We start from the raw sequence: 12,710 nt of genomic DNA, 5'->3' as shown, positions 1-12,710 counted from the left end.
TCCCCCACCATGGGAAACACCATTTCCACATCTACTCTGTCTATTCCTTTTGACATTCGAAAGGTTTCAATGAGATCCTCCCTCATCCTTCTGAATATCAGCAAGTACAAACCCAGAACAATCAAACGTTCTTCGTATGATAACCATTTCATTCCTGAAATCATCCTTGTGAACCTCCTCTGAACCCTCTTCAATGCCAGCACATCTTTTCTTAAATAAGGAGCTCAAATCTGTTCACAATACTCAGGATGGGGCCTCACCAGTGCCTTATAAAGCTTCAGCATCACATCCCTGCTCTTGTATTCTAGACCTCTTGAAATGAATGCTATCATTGCATTTGCCTTCCTCACCACTGACTCAACCTGCAAGTTAACCTTTAGGGTGTTCTGCACAAGGACTCCTAAGTCCCTTTGCATCTCAGACTTGTGGATTTTCTCCCCATTTAGAAAATAGTCTGCACATTTATTTCTGCTACCAAAGTGCATGACCATGCATTTTCCAATTCATTTGTCTCGTTCTTGCCTAATCTATCTTAGCCCTTCTGCATTCCACCTGTTTCCTCGACACTACCTGGCCCTTCACCAGTCTTATGTCATCTGCAAAGTTGGCAACAAAGCCATCTATTCCATCATCTAAATTATTGATTTACAGCATAAAAAGTGGCCCCAACACCGACCACTGCGGAACATCACCAGTCACTGGCAGCCAACTAGAAAAGGATCCTTTTATTCCCACTCTCTGCCTACTACCAACCAGCCAATGCTCTAACCATATTAGTAATTTTCCTGTAATACTGTGGGTTCTTACCTTGTTTAGCAGCCTCATGTGTGGCACCTTGTCAAAGGCCTTCTGAAAATCCAAATATACAACATCCACTGCATCCACTTTATCCATCCTACATGTAATCTCCTCAAAGAATTCTAACAGGTTCATCAGGAAATCATATTATGATGACTGTATCCTAAGGTTGCCTTTACCTCAAGCTCCCTAATTGCCTCTGGTTCATTGCATTACAACCATTCCAGTATAGCTGATCCCATAGTAGGCTCAACGACAAACAGCTCTAAAAAGCCATCTCGTCGACATCCAACAAATTCACTCCCTTGAGATCTATTAACAGGCCGGTTTTCCAAACCTACATACAGGTTAAAATCTCCCACAACAATTATAACATTGCCCTTTTGACACGCCTTTTCTATTTCCCAATGTAATCTATAGTTCACATCTCAACTACTGTTTATACAACAGTCGTAGAATTCATACAATTCAGAAACGGGCCTTTCAGCCCATTGAGTCTGTGGTGACCATCAGCCACCCATTTAAAGATATTCTAAGATTAGCTTTATGTATCACATACACATTGAAACACACAATGAAATGTGTCATTAATGTCAGCGACCAACCCACAAATACCACCACACTTCCAGTGGCTCACTAATTCTCACCCATACTGTACATCTTCGGAACATGGGAGCAAACCAGATCACCCAGATGAAACTCTTGTGGTCACGAGGAGAAAGTACAAACTCCTCACAGACAGAGGCAGGAATTGAACCCAGACTGCTGAAACATAAAGTGTTAGGCTGACCTCTAGGCTAAAGCACTGGGTAATAGGAGCCGTGTATTCTGTTCTGTGTGTTTACTATGTTTATTATGATAACTAATCATATTGATGGTGGGGGGGGCAGTAAAAGCAAAGGGAATGCTATGGGCTGCTAGGCTTCATTAACAGGGGGATTGAGTTCAAGAGTAGAGAGGTCATGTTGCAACTCTACAAATCTCTGGTGAGACCGCACTTAGAGTATTGTGTTCAATTCTGGTCACCTCATTATAGGAAGGATGTGGAAGCTATGGAGAGGGTACAGAGGAGATTTACCAGGATGTTGCCTGGATTGGAGAACAAGTCATATGAAGCAAGGTTAGCAGAGCTGGGACTTTTCTCTTTGAAGCGTAGAAGAATGAGAGGGGACTTGATAGAGGTCTACAAGATTTTTTCATATATATTTCTGACTGTAATTTATAGTTCTTTGCAATTTATTGTAATTTATGTATTGCACTGAGCTGCTGCCACAAAACAACATATTTCACAATAAGCAGCGTGCTGGTGATATTAAACTTGACTCTGATTCAGGTTTAATATCACTGGCATATGTCGTGAAACTTGTTTTGTGGCAGCTGTACAGTGCAATACATGAAAAATAGTCTAAGTTACAATAAGAAATATAACGAAATAAACAAGTTGTGCAAAAAGAGCAAAATAGTGACCTGACTTCCTGGCCTTTCATCTTATTTTCCAGTCCTGATGAAGGGTCTCGGCCCAAAACGTCAACTGTTTACACTTCTCAGTAGAGGCTGAGTCCCTCCTGCATTTTGCGTGTTTAGCTTTGGATTTCCGGCATCTGCAGACTTTCTTGTGTTTGTGAGATTAGTGAGGCGATGGATTCATGGACCATTCAGAAATCTGATCACCGAGAGTCAGAAGCTGCTCCTAAAATGCTGAATGTGTGTTTTCATTGATGGTAGCAATGAGAAAAGGGATTTCCTTTTTAAGGCATCACCTTTTGAAGATGTCCTGAATGGAGTCATGTCAGATCGAACAGAACTGGAGTGGAAACAAATCACTCCCTGTCCAAATGGACTTCCGAAGAAGGCAAAGGAGGTGGGTAAAGTTAGCAAGGGGCTCCCTCAGTACCAAAGTGTAGTGACATCTTGGATTTTCATGTTTAAGTCTCTGAAGGGGTGGAGGGAAGGCAGCAAGAGGTAGAACATAACCCACCTTCAATAATTGCCCAAAAAATTTCATGTATACTCTGGAATCATGAATGTACAAGGCCACCTGTTTGGTTCTTTCTGTATTGAACATATTAGGGGCCGAAGTTCATGCATGAGTCTGCATGGTGACAAATAGTACATGATGTCTACAACTACAACGCCAGAATCCTGTCTCATTGCTTCTTGCGATGAACTGATCGCATGCATTTTGTTTTATAAAGGGTAAAGTCTTATAACAATGAAGGGTTGCCAAAAGCAGCAGACTTCCCGTCTCCAGTAGATCAGTGTCTGCGTTGGAGCTGCTGCTCTGTAGAGCCTGGACGTAGGCAGAGCGCCAGACCATCCCCGGTACCAGGGACGCGCACTTGCTCACCCCCTTGTTGAGTCACCTGTTTCCTTCACACGTGTAGGAGCCACGCATCTATTTTCCGTCTGTCTGGGTTGTATTTTGTGTTGCGAGGTTATTCAGGGTCACGGTAATCTGTCACGTGGGTCAGGGCATGGTAGAAGCAAATGAGTATAGTTACCTATTTTCGCTTTATCTTAGTTAGTTTTACTTTAGTTAGAGGTAACCAACCAGGGACAGGGATGGCATTTTTCTTTGTTAAGCACTTAATTATGCTTACTTGAGTGCTAATTACTCTTAATTCTGCTGTATCCCTAATATAGTTTCATTTGTTTCTAATATCACTGTAAGATTGTTTGTCTTTGCCGGTTTCGTAATAATGGAGCGAATGTACTTCTTTCCACCTGGAACTCAGTTGTTTGGAAGGGCGTCGCGCAGCGTCAGTTCTCTCGGTGGCATTGGTTTGTTTTAAACTAAACGCTACATCAGACCAAAGGAAGTCAGAACAGCGTGTAAACCATGCCACGCCTCCGACAAACTGCCACTGACTAAGCCTGACGGTGGTCGAAACCAATTCCTCACATCTGGCGCTGCTGTGGGAGAGAACAACCTTCAGCGGCTGTTGCCACAAGGGACCAAAGATGTCGGAATTTGGATCAACACACAAAACAGCAAACTCAGAACCGAGGCAGCACCTGTGGAGGGAGGTTAACAGTTGACAAATTGAGGTGAGACCCTTCATTGGACTGAATGATACAGAGAAGATAAAGAAAAACTTTAATTGTCACATGTACATCGAAACGTACAGTGAAGTGGGCGGGTTTTTGCGTCAATGAGCAACAGTTGTCCGAGGATGTGCTGGGGGCAGCTCACGAGAATCGCCACACTTCCAGCACCAACATAGTATGCCTATGACCCATTCGTCTTTGGAATGTGGGGGGAAACCACAGCAAAAGGAGGAAACCCACTCGATCATACAAACTTCTTGCATACAGTGGGGGGAAATAAATCCCGGTTGCAAGTGCAATCGATGGCACTGTAAAACATCACTCCAACTGGAACACTGCCGTGCTGAGAACAACAGTAGAAAGAGGGGAAGGGAAGGGGTGTAGTAAGAGGGAAGGGGGAGGTGACAGGCCAATGAGGGTGGGAGAGTGGAAATTATGTCGGAAGCTGGGAGGTGATAGCTGGAAGCGACAAAGGGTCGAAGATGATGGAATTTGATAGAATTAGAAGCGGGAAGTGTGGAGTTGGGGCAATATTATATTAGCGGCTGTGGAGGGGAGGTCTTCAAGTTCCTGTACCTCCTTCCTGATGGTAGCAATAAGAAGACGGCATGTCCTGCGTGATGGATGCCACCTTTAGAAGGTGCCCTTGATTCTGAGGATGGCTGTGCCCATGATGGAGCTGGCTGAATTCTCAACTTCCTGCAGCTTTTTCCATTCCTGTGCAGTGGCCCCTCCGTACCTGACAGCAACACAACCAACTAGCTGGCACTCCACGGTACATCCGAAGAGATTTGCAAGAGTCTTTGGTGACATAAGACTCCCAATGAGGTATAGCCACTGTCATGACTTCTTTGTGTTGTTAGATCTTCAGAGCCAGAAGCTGCTCACCCTTTCCACTGATGATCAGCAGCACTGGATCAACAGGTTTCCGATTCCACGCTTACCAGCATCCATTCCAATCAGCATTCCCATGTCTTTTACTGGAAGTCCTTAATGATCCAAGTGTGACATAATGGAAGTAAGACTAAGCAAACACGAGGAAATCTGCAGATGCTGGAAATTCAAACAACACACACAAAATGCCGGTGGAACACTGCAGGCCAGGCAGCGTCTATAGGGAGAAGCACTGTCGACATTTCGGGCCGAGACCTTTCGTCAGGACTAACTGAAAGGAAAGATAGTAAGAGATTTGAAAGTAGGAGGGGGAGGGAGAAATCTGAAATGATAGGAGAAGACAGGAGGGGGTGGGGTGAAGCTAAGAGCTGGAAAGAAGATTCACAAAAGGGATACAGAGCTGGAGAAGGGAAAGGATCATGGGATGGGAGGCCCAGGGAGAAAGAAAGGGGGAGGGGAGCACCAGAGGGAGATGGAGAACAGGCAAAGAGTGATTGTGAGAGGGGCAGAGAAAGAGAGAAAAAGGGGGAAGGGGGAAATAAATAAATAAGGGATGGGGTAAGAAAGGAAGGAGGGGCATTAACGGAAGTTAGAGAAGTCAATGTTCATGCTATCAGGTTGGAGGCTACCCAGCCGGTATATAAGGTGTTGTTCCTCCAACCTGAGTGTGGCTTCATCTTGACAGTAGAGGAGGCCATGGATAGGCATATCAGAATGGGAATGGGACATGGAATTAAAATGTGTGGCCACTGGGAGATCCTGCTTTCTCTGGCAGACTGAGCGTAGGTGTTCAGTGAAACGGTCTCTCAGTCTGCGTCAGGTCTCACCAATATATAAAAGGCCACACCGGGAGCACAGGACGCAGTATACCACACCAGCCGACTCACAGGTGAAGTGTCGCCTCACCTGGAAGGACTGTCTGGGGTCCTGAATGGTGGTGAGGGAGGAAGTGTAAGGGCAGGTTAGCACTTGTTCCGCTTACAAGGATAAGTGCCAGGAGGAAGATTGATGGGAAGGGATGAGGGGGATGAATGGACAAGGGAGTCACGTAGGGAGCGATCTCTGCGGAAAGCAGAAAGAGTGGGGGAGGGAAAGATGTGTTTGATAGTGGGATCCCGTTGGAGGTGGTGGAAGTTACGGAGAATTATATGTTGGACCCAGAGACTGGTGGGGTGGTAGGTGAGGACAAGGGGAACCCTTTCCCGAGTGGGGTAGCAGGTGGATGGGGTGAGGGCAGATGTGTGTGAAATGGGAGAGATGTGTTTGAGAGCAGAGTTGATGGTGGAAGAAGGGAAGCCCCTTTGTTTAAAAAAGGAAGACATCTCCTCTGTCCTGGAATGAAAAGCCTCATCCTGAGAACAGATGAGGCAGAGAAGGAGGGATGGCAATTTTGCAAGAGACAGGGTGGGAAGAGGAATAGTCCAGGTAGCTGTGAGAGTCTGTAGGCTTATAGTAGATATCAGTAGATAAGCCGTCTCCAGAGATGGAGACAGAAAGATCATGAAAGGGGAGGGAGGTGTCGGAAATGGACCAGGTAAATTTGAGGGCAGGGTGAAAGTTGGAGGCAAAGTTAATGAAGCCAACGAGTTCAGCATGCGTGCAGGAGACAGCACCAATGCAGTCGTCGATGTAGCGAAGGAAAAGAGACTAAGAGTAAGACTGCCACTTGCCAAAGCACTGCCAGTTGTGAAAAGTGCAAAGTAATTAGTGAAACACAGAGGAAGACTAAACTGCTGAACAATAATCAGACTTAATTTGTCTCTTAGGGCTTTCAGAAATTGTTTTTTTTTACTTTATTTCATTTGCCTAATTTGTGAATTAAACAATGTAAAAGGATACAATCTATGCCTTATCTCATTTCATCAAATCTCATTCCTTATTCCTTTCCCCTGGCACCCACTAACTCGACAGTTTACGGTGAATGCATCCCTGTTATTCTGCTGAACAGAACATGTGGGCAGCGTCTTGCCACAGGAAGCCTAAGGAGCACAATTGTTTTAACTTTGCAGTTAGTGAAGAGAAAATACATTTTTAAAAATTTGATTCATTTCATGGTATTCAATGCAACTAAGGGAAATTTTTCTCAGAAACCGTCTCAGAATCTTCTCTAAAATGCAAGAGGTTGTGCAGACGCTGAATCCAGAGCAACACTCACAAAGTGCTGCAGGGACACAGCAGGTCAGGGAGGATCTAGGCAAATGAATAAACAGTCTCCATTTCAAGCCAAGACCCTTCAGCAGGACTGAATGCAAATTACTCTTAAATATTGAAATCAAATCCACTAGTTCTGCTAGCAGCTGTTCCACGCTCTCTCCACCTTCTGAGTGAAGAAGTTCACCCTCAGGTTCCCCTTAAAATATTTCAACTTTCACCCTTAATCCATGACCCCTCGTTGTAGCCTCACTCAATCTCAGTGGAAAAAGTCTGTGATGCACCATCAACAACTCACTATGAGACGTGAAGGCGAGATATCGGCTTTTATTGACTGGAAGAAGGAACAAGCAGTGAGTGACCACCATACTACATCCTGGAGACTGAGAGGCCGAGCCCAGGCCTTGATCGCCTTTATACCGGGGTCTGTGGGAGGAGCCACAGGAGCAGTCAGCAGGGGGCGTGTCCAGACAGGTATATGTAGTTCACCACAGTCTGCTTGCATTTTACGTGTGTTGCTCAGTAACTTTTAGGACGTTTCCTAGATCTCATTTGCAGGGCTAGGGGCAGACAGTTTTTACTTAGATTTATAGCACGGTAACAGGCCCTTCCAATTTGACGAGCCCATGGCACCCAATTACACCCAAACAATCAACCTACTAACAGCCACATCTTTGGAATGTGGGAGGAAACTGGAGCACCCAGAGGAAACCCACATGGTCACAGGGAGAACATACTTAGAGAGAGCAGTGGAACTGAACCCTGGTCGCTGGCGTGGTAAAGCATTATGCTACCTTCTACGTTACCGTGCCGCCCTGCCACAGCAGCTGGGGAGATTAAATTTGTTATTGTGATAAATCCAGCATAATGGGACTGTGAAACTATTTCTCAAGAGACACTATCTTTATTTGTCACATGTGCATCGTAGCATACAGTGAAATGTCCCCCACTATCCAGGTTGTGCTCTCTTCTCATCGCTACCGTCGGGTAGGAGGTATAGGAGCCTTAGGGCCAATACCACTACATGAATACTTTATTGATCCCAAAAGAAACTAGTGTCACAGTAGCATTACAAGTGCACAGATATAAACATTAGAAAAGAAGTAGAAGAAATAAAAAGTAAGTTACCTCAAACAATCTAACAAGAGGGGGTCATCACTTCCCCGGCTACAGGTTAACTCTTTATAGAGCCTAATGGCTGAGGGTAAGAATGCCTCACACAGCGCTCTTTGGAACAGCACAGTTACTTTAGTCTATTATTAAAAGTGCTCCTCTGTTGAGCCAAGGTGGCATGCAGAGGGTGGGAAACATTGTCCAGAATTGCCAGGATTTTCTGTAGGGACCCTTGTTCTACCACAGCCTCCAGTGTGCCCAGTTTGGCTCCTGTAACAGAGCCAGCCATTCTGATCAGTTTATTGAGCCTGTTGGCACCACCTGTGTTGATGTCATTGCCCCAGCTCAGCACTGCTTAGAAGACTGTACCAGCAACAACAGACTGGTAGAGCACGTGAAGGAGAGGCCTGCACACTCCAAAGGACCTCAGTCTCCTCAGAAAGTAGAGGTGACCCTGACGCTTCTTGTACACATCCTCTGTGCTTGAGCTCCACTCGTCTGTCATCCAGGTACACCCTTAGGTGCTTGTAAGTTTTCACTAAATCCCTGCCCTCACCATCAATAGTAACAGGGAGCAGTGCAGGCTCAGGTTCGGGAACTAGGTTCAAGTAGACTAGGCTCAGGAATAGTTATTACTCTTCACCATCAGGCTCCTGAACCAGAGAAAATAACTTCACTCACTGCGATTCTGAACTGATTCTACAAACTATGGACTCACTTTCAAGGACTCTACAACTCATATGATTTATTTATATGAAATTATTTACATGATATTTCTCTTCTCTTTCACATTGGTTTTTTTGTCATTCTTTGTTATTAATAGTATTTTTAATAAATTCTATTGTATTTCTTTATTTTTCCAGTAAACGCCTGCAAAAAATGACCCTCAATATCATGTAGGGTGACATACTTTGATAATAAATTTACTTTGAACTTTGAACCCTGAAGTCCTTTACAGCCATTGATATATAAACTATTGCAACAGGGGAAACAAGAAGCCAATTTGTACACAGCAAGACCCCACACACAGCAATAAGATAATCTATGAGCCATGTGATGTAGGTTACAGGATAAAAATTACCACAACTGCTGCAGCTTGACGCTGTAAATGTGGCAGCAAGGGATCCCTTACATCCACCTGAGGCCAGGCTGGGCCTCGGTTTATGTCTGTCGTGCTCAGAGCCCTGGACAGGGGCTTTATCTTGCTCCCGTTTGACTGGCAGGTGAGGGTGCCGTTGACTAAACCACAGCTCGATCTGGCACGACTTTGGTTTGGTTTGTTACACCTAGGAATTTGATCGCACAGGTGCCAAATGAAAACTGCCTCACCCTAAAGTTTTCACAGAATTCCTGCACCGAGAGGAAATTCCAGGATTTTCAGTGAGAATGAACATCCTGGAAATTTCCTCTCAGCTGCAGGAATATCCAGGCATCTGTGCAAACTTCGGGGTTTTCTCTCACATTCCAAAAAGTCATACAGGTTAGGCTCAGTAAGTTGTGAGCATGCTACATGGGCACTGGAAGCATGGGGGCTCTCCCAAAGCACGAAACTCAGACTGTGCCGCTCACTGACGCAAATGACACATTTCACTGTACGCTTCAGTTTACATATGACAAAAACCGTAATACCATTAGACACAGGAACCAAATTAGGCCATAAGTCTGCTCCACCATTCCATCACGAGATCCCCTGCATTCTTCTAAATTCCAGTGAGTACAGGTCCAAACCTGCCAAACATCTCCCCACCCACACACATATTAACCCCTTCATTCCCAGAATCATCCTTGTGAACCTCCTCCGGACAACACCCTTTCTGAAATATGGGGCCCAAAACTGTTGATAATACTCCAAGTGTAGCCTGACTAATGGCTTATAAAGCCTCAGCATTATCTCTTTGCTTTTATATTCTATTCCCCTTGAAATAAGTACCAACATTGCATTTGCTTTCTTTACCACAGACTCAACCTGTAAATTAACCTTCTGGAAGTCTTGTACGAGGACTCCTAAGTCCTTTTGCACCCCATATATTTGAAACCTTCTCCCCATTTAGGTAATAGTCCGCACTATTGGTCCTTTTACCAAAATGCATTACCATTCATTTCCCAACACTGTATTCCATCTGCCACTATTTTTGCCCATTCTTCCAATTTGTCTAAGTCCTGCTGCAATCACTTCCTTAGCACTCCCCACCCCTTCACCTGTCTTTGTATCATCTGCAAACTTTGCCACAAAGCCATCAATTCCATTATCCAAATCACTGACAAACAATGCGAAAAGCAGACAGATAAAACTAAACTTTAAAAACTCGCATACAGCAGTACTCCACACAATCCTACACCTCTCAGCAGTGGAGTGGTACTTCACCTGCTGTTTGTTTTCTTTCGAGTATGGAAGCATCGTGGAGACGTGAAACATGATTTCGTGCCCCTGGTACACGGTGTAGATAGAGTGAATCCCCGTGGTGTCATCTGTAAGCACAAAGAAAGCTGACATTACATATAGCACTGGAAATCATTACCAGCATATCTACCGGGGGTTGCACTAGGCATCATCACACTGACTCTTGGTAGAAACCTGATGTTCCCTCCTCACGAAGAAGATGCAGTAGTTTGTCACGTGGTTCAGAACGTGAGAGGTACAGAAACACCGCGGTTTGGTGCAATGCTCTACAGCGCTAGCTGTGAAATTGACCTGGGGTCAATTCCTGCCGCTGTCTGTAAGGAGCTCGTACCAACATGGTGCGAGGATATGCTGGGGGGGGGGGGGGGGCAGCCCACAACTGCCACCATGCCTCCAGCGCCAATTTACTAACCCTGATCATTTGCCTTTGGAATATGTGAGAGAGGGCAAGAGAGAGAGATTAAAAGAGAAAGAGAGATGAGAGGGAGAGAGGTGGTGAGAGAGAAAGGGGGAGCGAGGGGTAGCGAAAGAGATGGATAGGTGGTGAGAGACAGAAAGAGAGAGAGAAAGAGTGACGTAAAAGCAGAGAGAGAGAGAGAGAGGGAGAGAGAGAGGTGGGATGAAAGAGAGAGAGAGATGAGATAAGGAGGAGAAGGAGACGTGATGAGAGAGATAGGCAAAGAGATGGAGTGAGTGAGATCAGGACGGCAGGAGAGAGAAGTGATGAAAGAGATGAGGTGAGATGGGAGAGAATTATGAGGTAGGGAGGGAGGGAGAAAGGAGCGATGAGAGAAGGAGATGCAGGGAGAGAGAGGGAGAACTGTAAAGAAGGTTCTGTGGTCTGTCCAAGTGCAAGGCAGCTGCTGTTTGGATCATAATGAATAATGCAAAGCTGCTTTGGACTGTTGAGCACAATAGCCACCTTGCTTTAAGCTCTGCCATCACCTTGGCAGTATGACAGACACATCAATGCATTGCATTGTCTGGTCACAGCCTAAATCATGAACTCACAGGTTGGACCTGGGTACAGCAAAGCCTGCATCAAGACAAAACCAGCAGGACTGGAATCTATACACAACATGCCAGATGGGCTTCGTGTTGGCAGGAAACCAGGGAACTGGCAATTATTTGTTCCAGAGGTATATAATTACGTTCTCATTAAATCATGAGAATTAGAAGCAGGATCAATGTAGTCAGATGCTAAAACCACTTCCACCATTACCTCAGCTCTATCATACACCCAGCCCTGTTAAGCATCTCCCATCTTGTTCAACAGTCGTGCAGCCTCAGGCCAAGGACATGCAAATGAAGGTCCACGGTCCTCTGAGCTTTAACGGCAATGCTCGCTGTGAAAAATTCCAGTCCAAAATAGTCGACATCGTAATCGTGGATTTTAAACTCTGGATCAAGACTGCTCACAGAGTGAGAAAATCCTTATAACACTTAATCATTACGAAGAGTCTCACAGATGCAACGCAGCTCCAGTGCCAGAAACCTGAAAGGACAACTGGTAAATTCTCAAAAGTTGCAACAAGGCAGGCGGCATATGTGGAGAAAGAACCTGAGATTCCAGGCAAGGATTTGCTAAAAATGCCCCCTGCCCTCAGACCATCACATCCATCTCTAACTGCTCCAATGACACCAGGATCTTGTAGGTTCAGTAAAGCATTCATGCTCTAAAACCCCTTGTAGACTATCTCCAGCTTCACTGGGTATCAAAATTGGAACTGATGTTTGAAATTTTAAATCGTCACCGCCATCACATATCATATGACGTAGGCGATCATGGTCTTCCGTTATCTTTAATCTGTCTACTTGGCGAGGGTCGTTGCCTGTGGGGAAGGCCCCCTTCACACTGTTGCTCTTTCCATGACTATGACTGTTCTTGGCAATTTCCTCTATGGAAATGGTTTGCTACTGCCTTCTTCTGGGCAGCGTCTTTTCAAGACAGCAAGACAGGTGACCCCAGCCAATATTAATACTCTTCACAGATTGTCTGCCTGGCATCAGTGGTCACAGGGCCAGGACTTGTGATGTGCATCAGCTGCTCAAATGACAATCCACCACCTGGTCCCATGGCTTCACGTGACCCTGATTAGGGGGGAGGGGGTGGCTAAGCTGGTGCTACATCTTACCCAAGGGTGACCTGCAGACCAGCGGAAGGGTGGAGCGCCTTATACCTCCTTTGGTAGGGATGTATCTCCACCCCACCAGTCAAGAAATCTTAAATGCCTCTGACACTTATGCAGGTTTAATAACAATTGATATTAAAATATAAGATTAAAATATATATAACAACTTTAGA

At 45.2% G+C, this 12,710-nt stretch overlaps 1 protein-coding gene across 3 annotated transcripts in view; it reads right to left on the bottom strand.

The window, feature by feature from the left end:
* The window catches only part of garnl3 (GTPase activating Rap/RanGAP domain like 3), a 457,411-nt gene that overhangs the window by 122,161 nt on the left and 322,540 nt on the right, over positions 1-12,710 (bottom strand). For all 3 annotated transcript variants that reach the window (XM_059993840.1, XM_059993839.1, XM_059993841.1), the window contains exon 11: positions 10,370-10,473. In XM_059993840.1, the coding sequence (XP_059849823.1) occupies positions 10,370-10,473 (104 nt within the window). The remainder of the gene's footprint in view (positions 1-10,369; positions 10,474-12,710) is intronic.

The sequence above is a fragment of the Hypanus sabinus genome, chromosome 18 (assembly GCF_030144855.1).
Source record: "Hypanus sabinus isolate sHypSab1 chromosome 18, sHypSab1.hap1, whole genome shotgun sequence".
NCBI classification, from domain to species: domain Eukaryota; kingdom Metazoa; phylum Chordata; class Chondrichthyes; order Myliobatiformes; family Dasyatidae; genus Hypanus; species Hypanus sabinus.
This window is presented reverse-complemented; position numbering and strand designations above follow the sequence as displayed.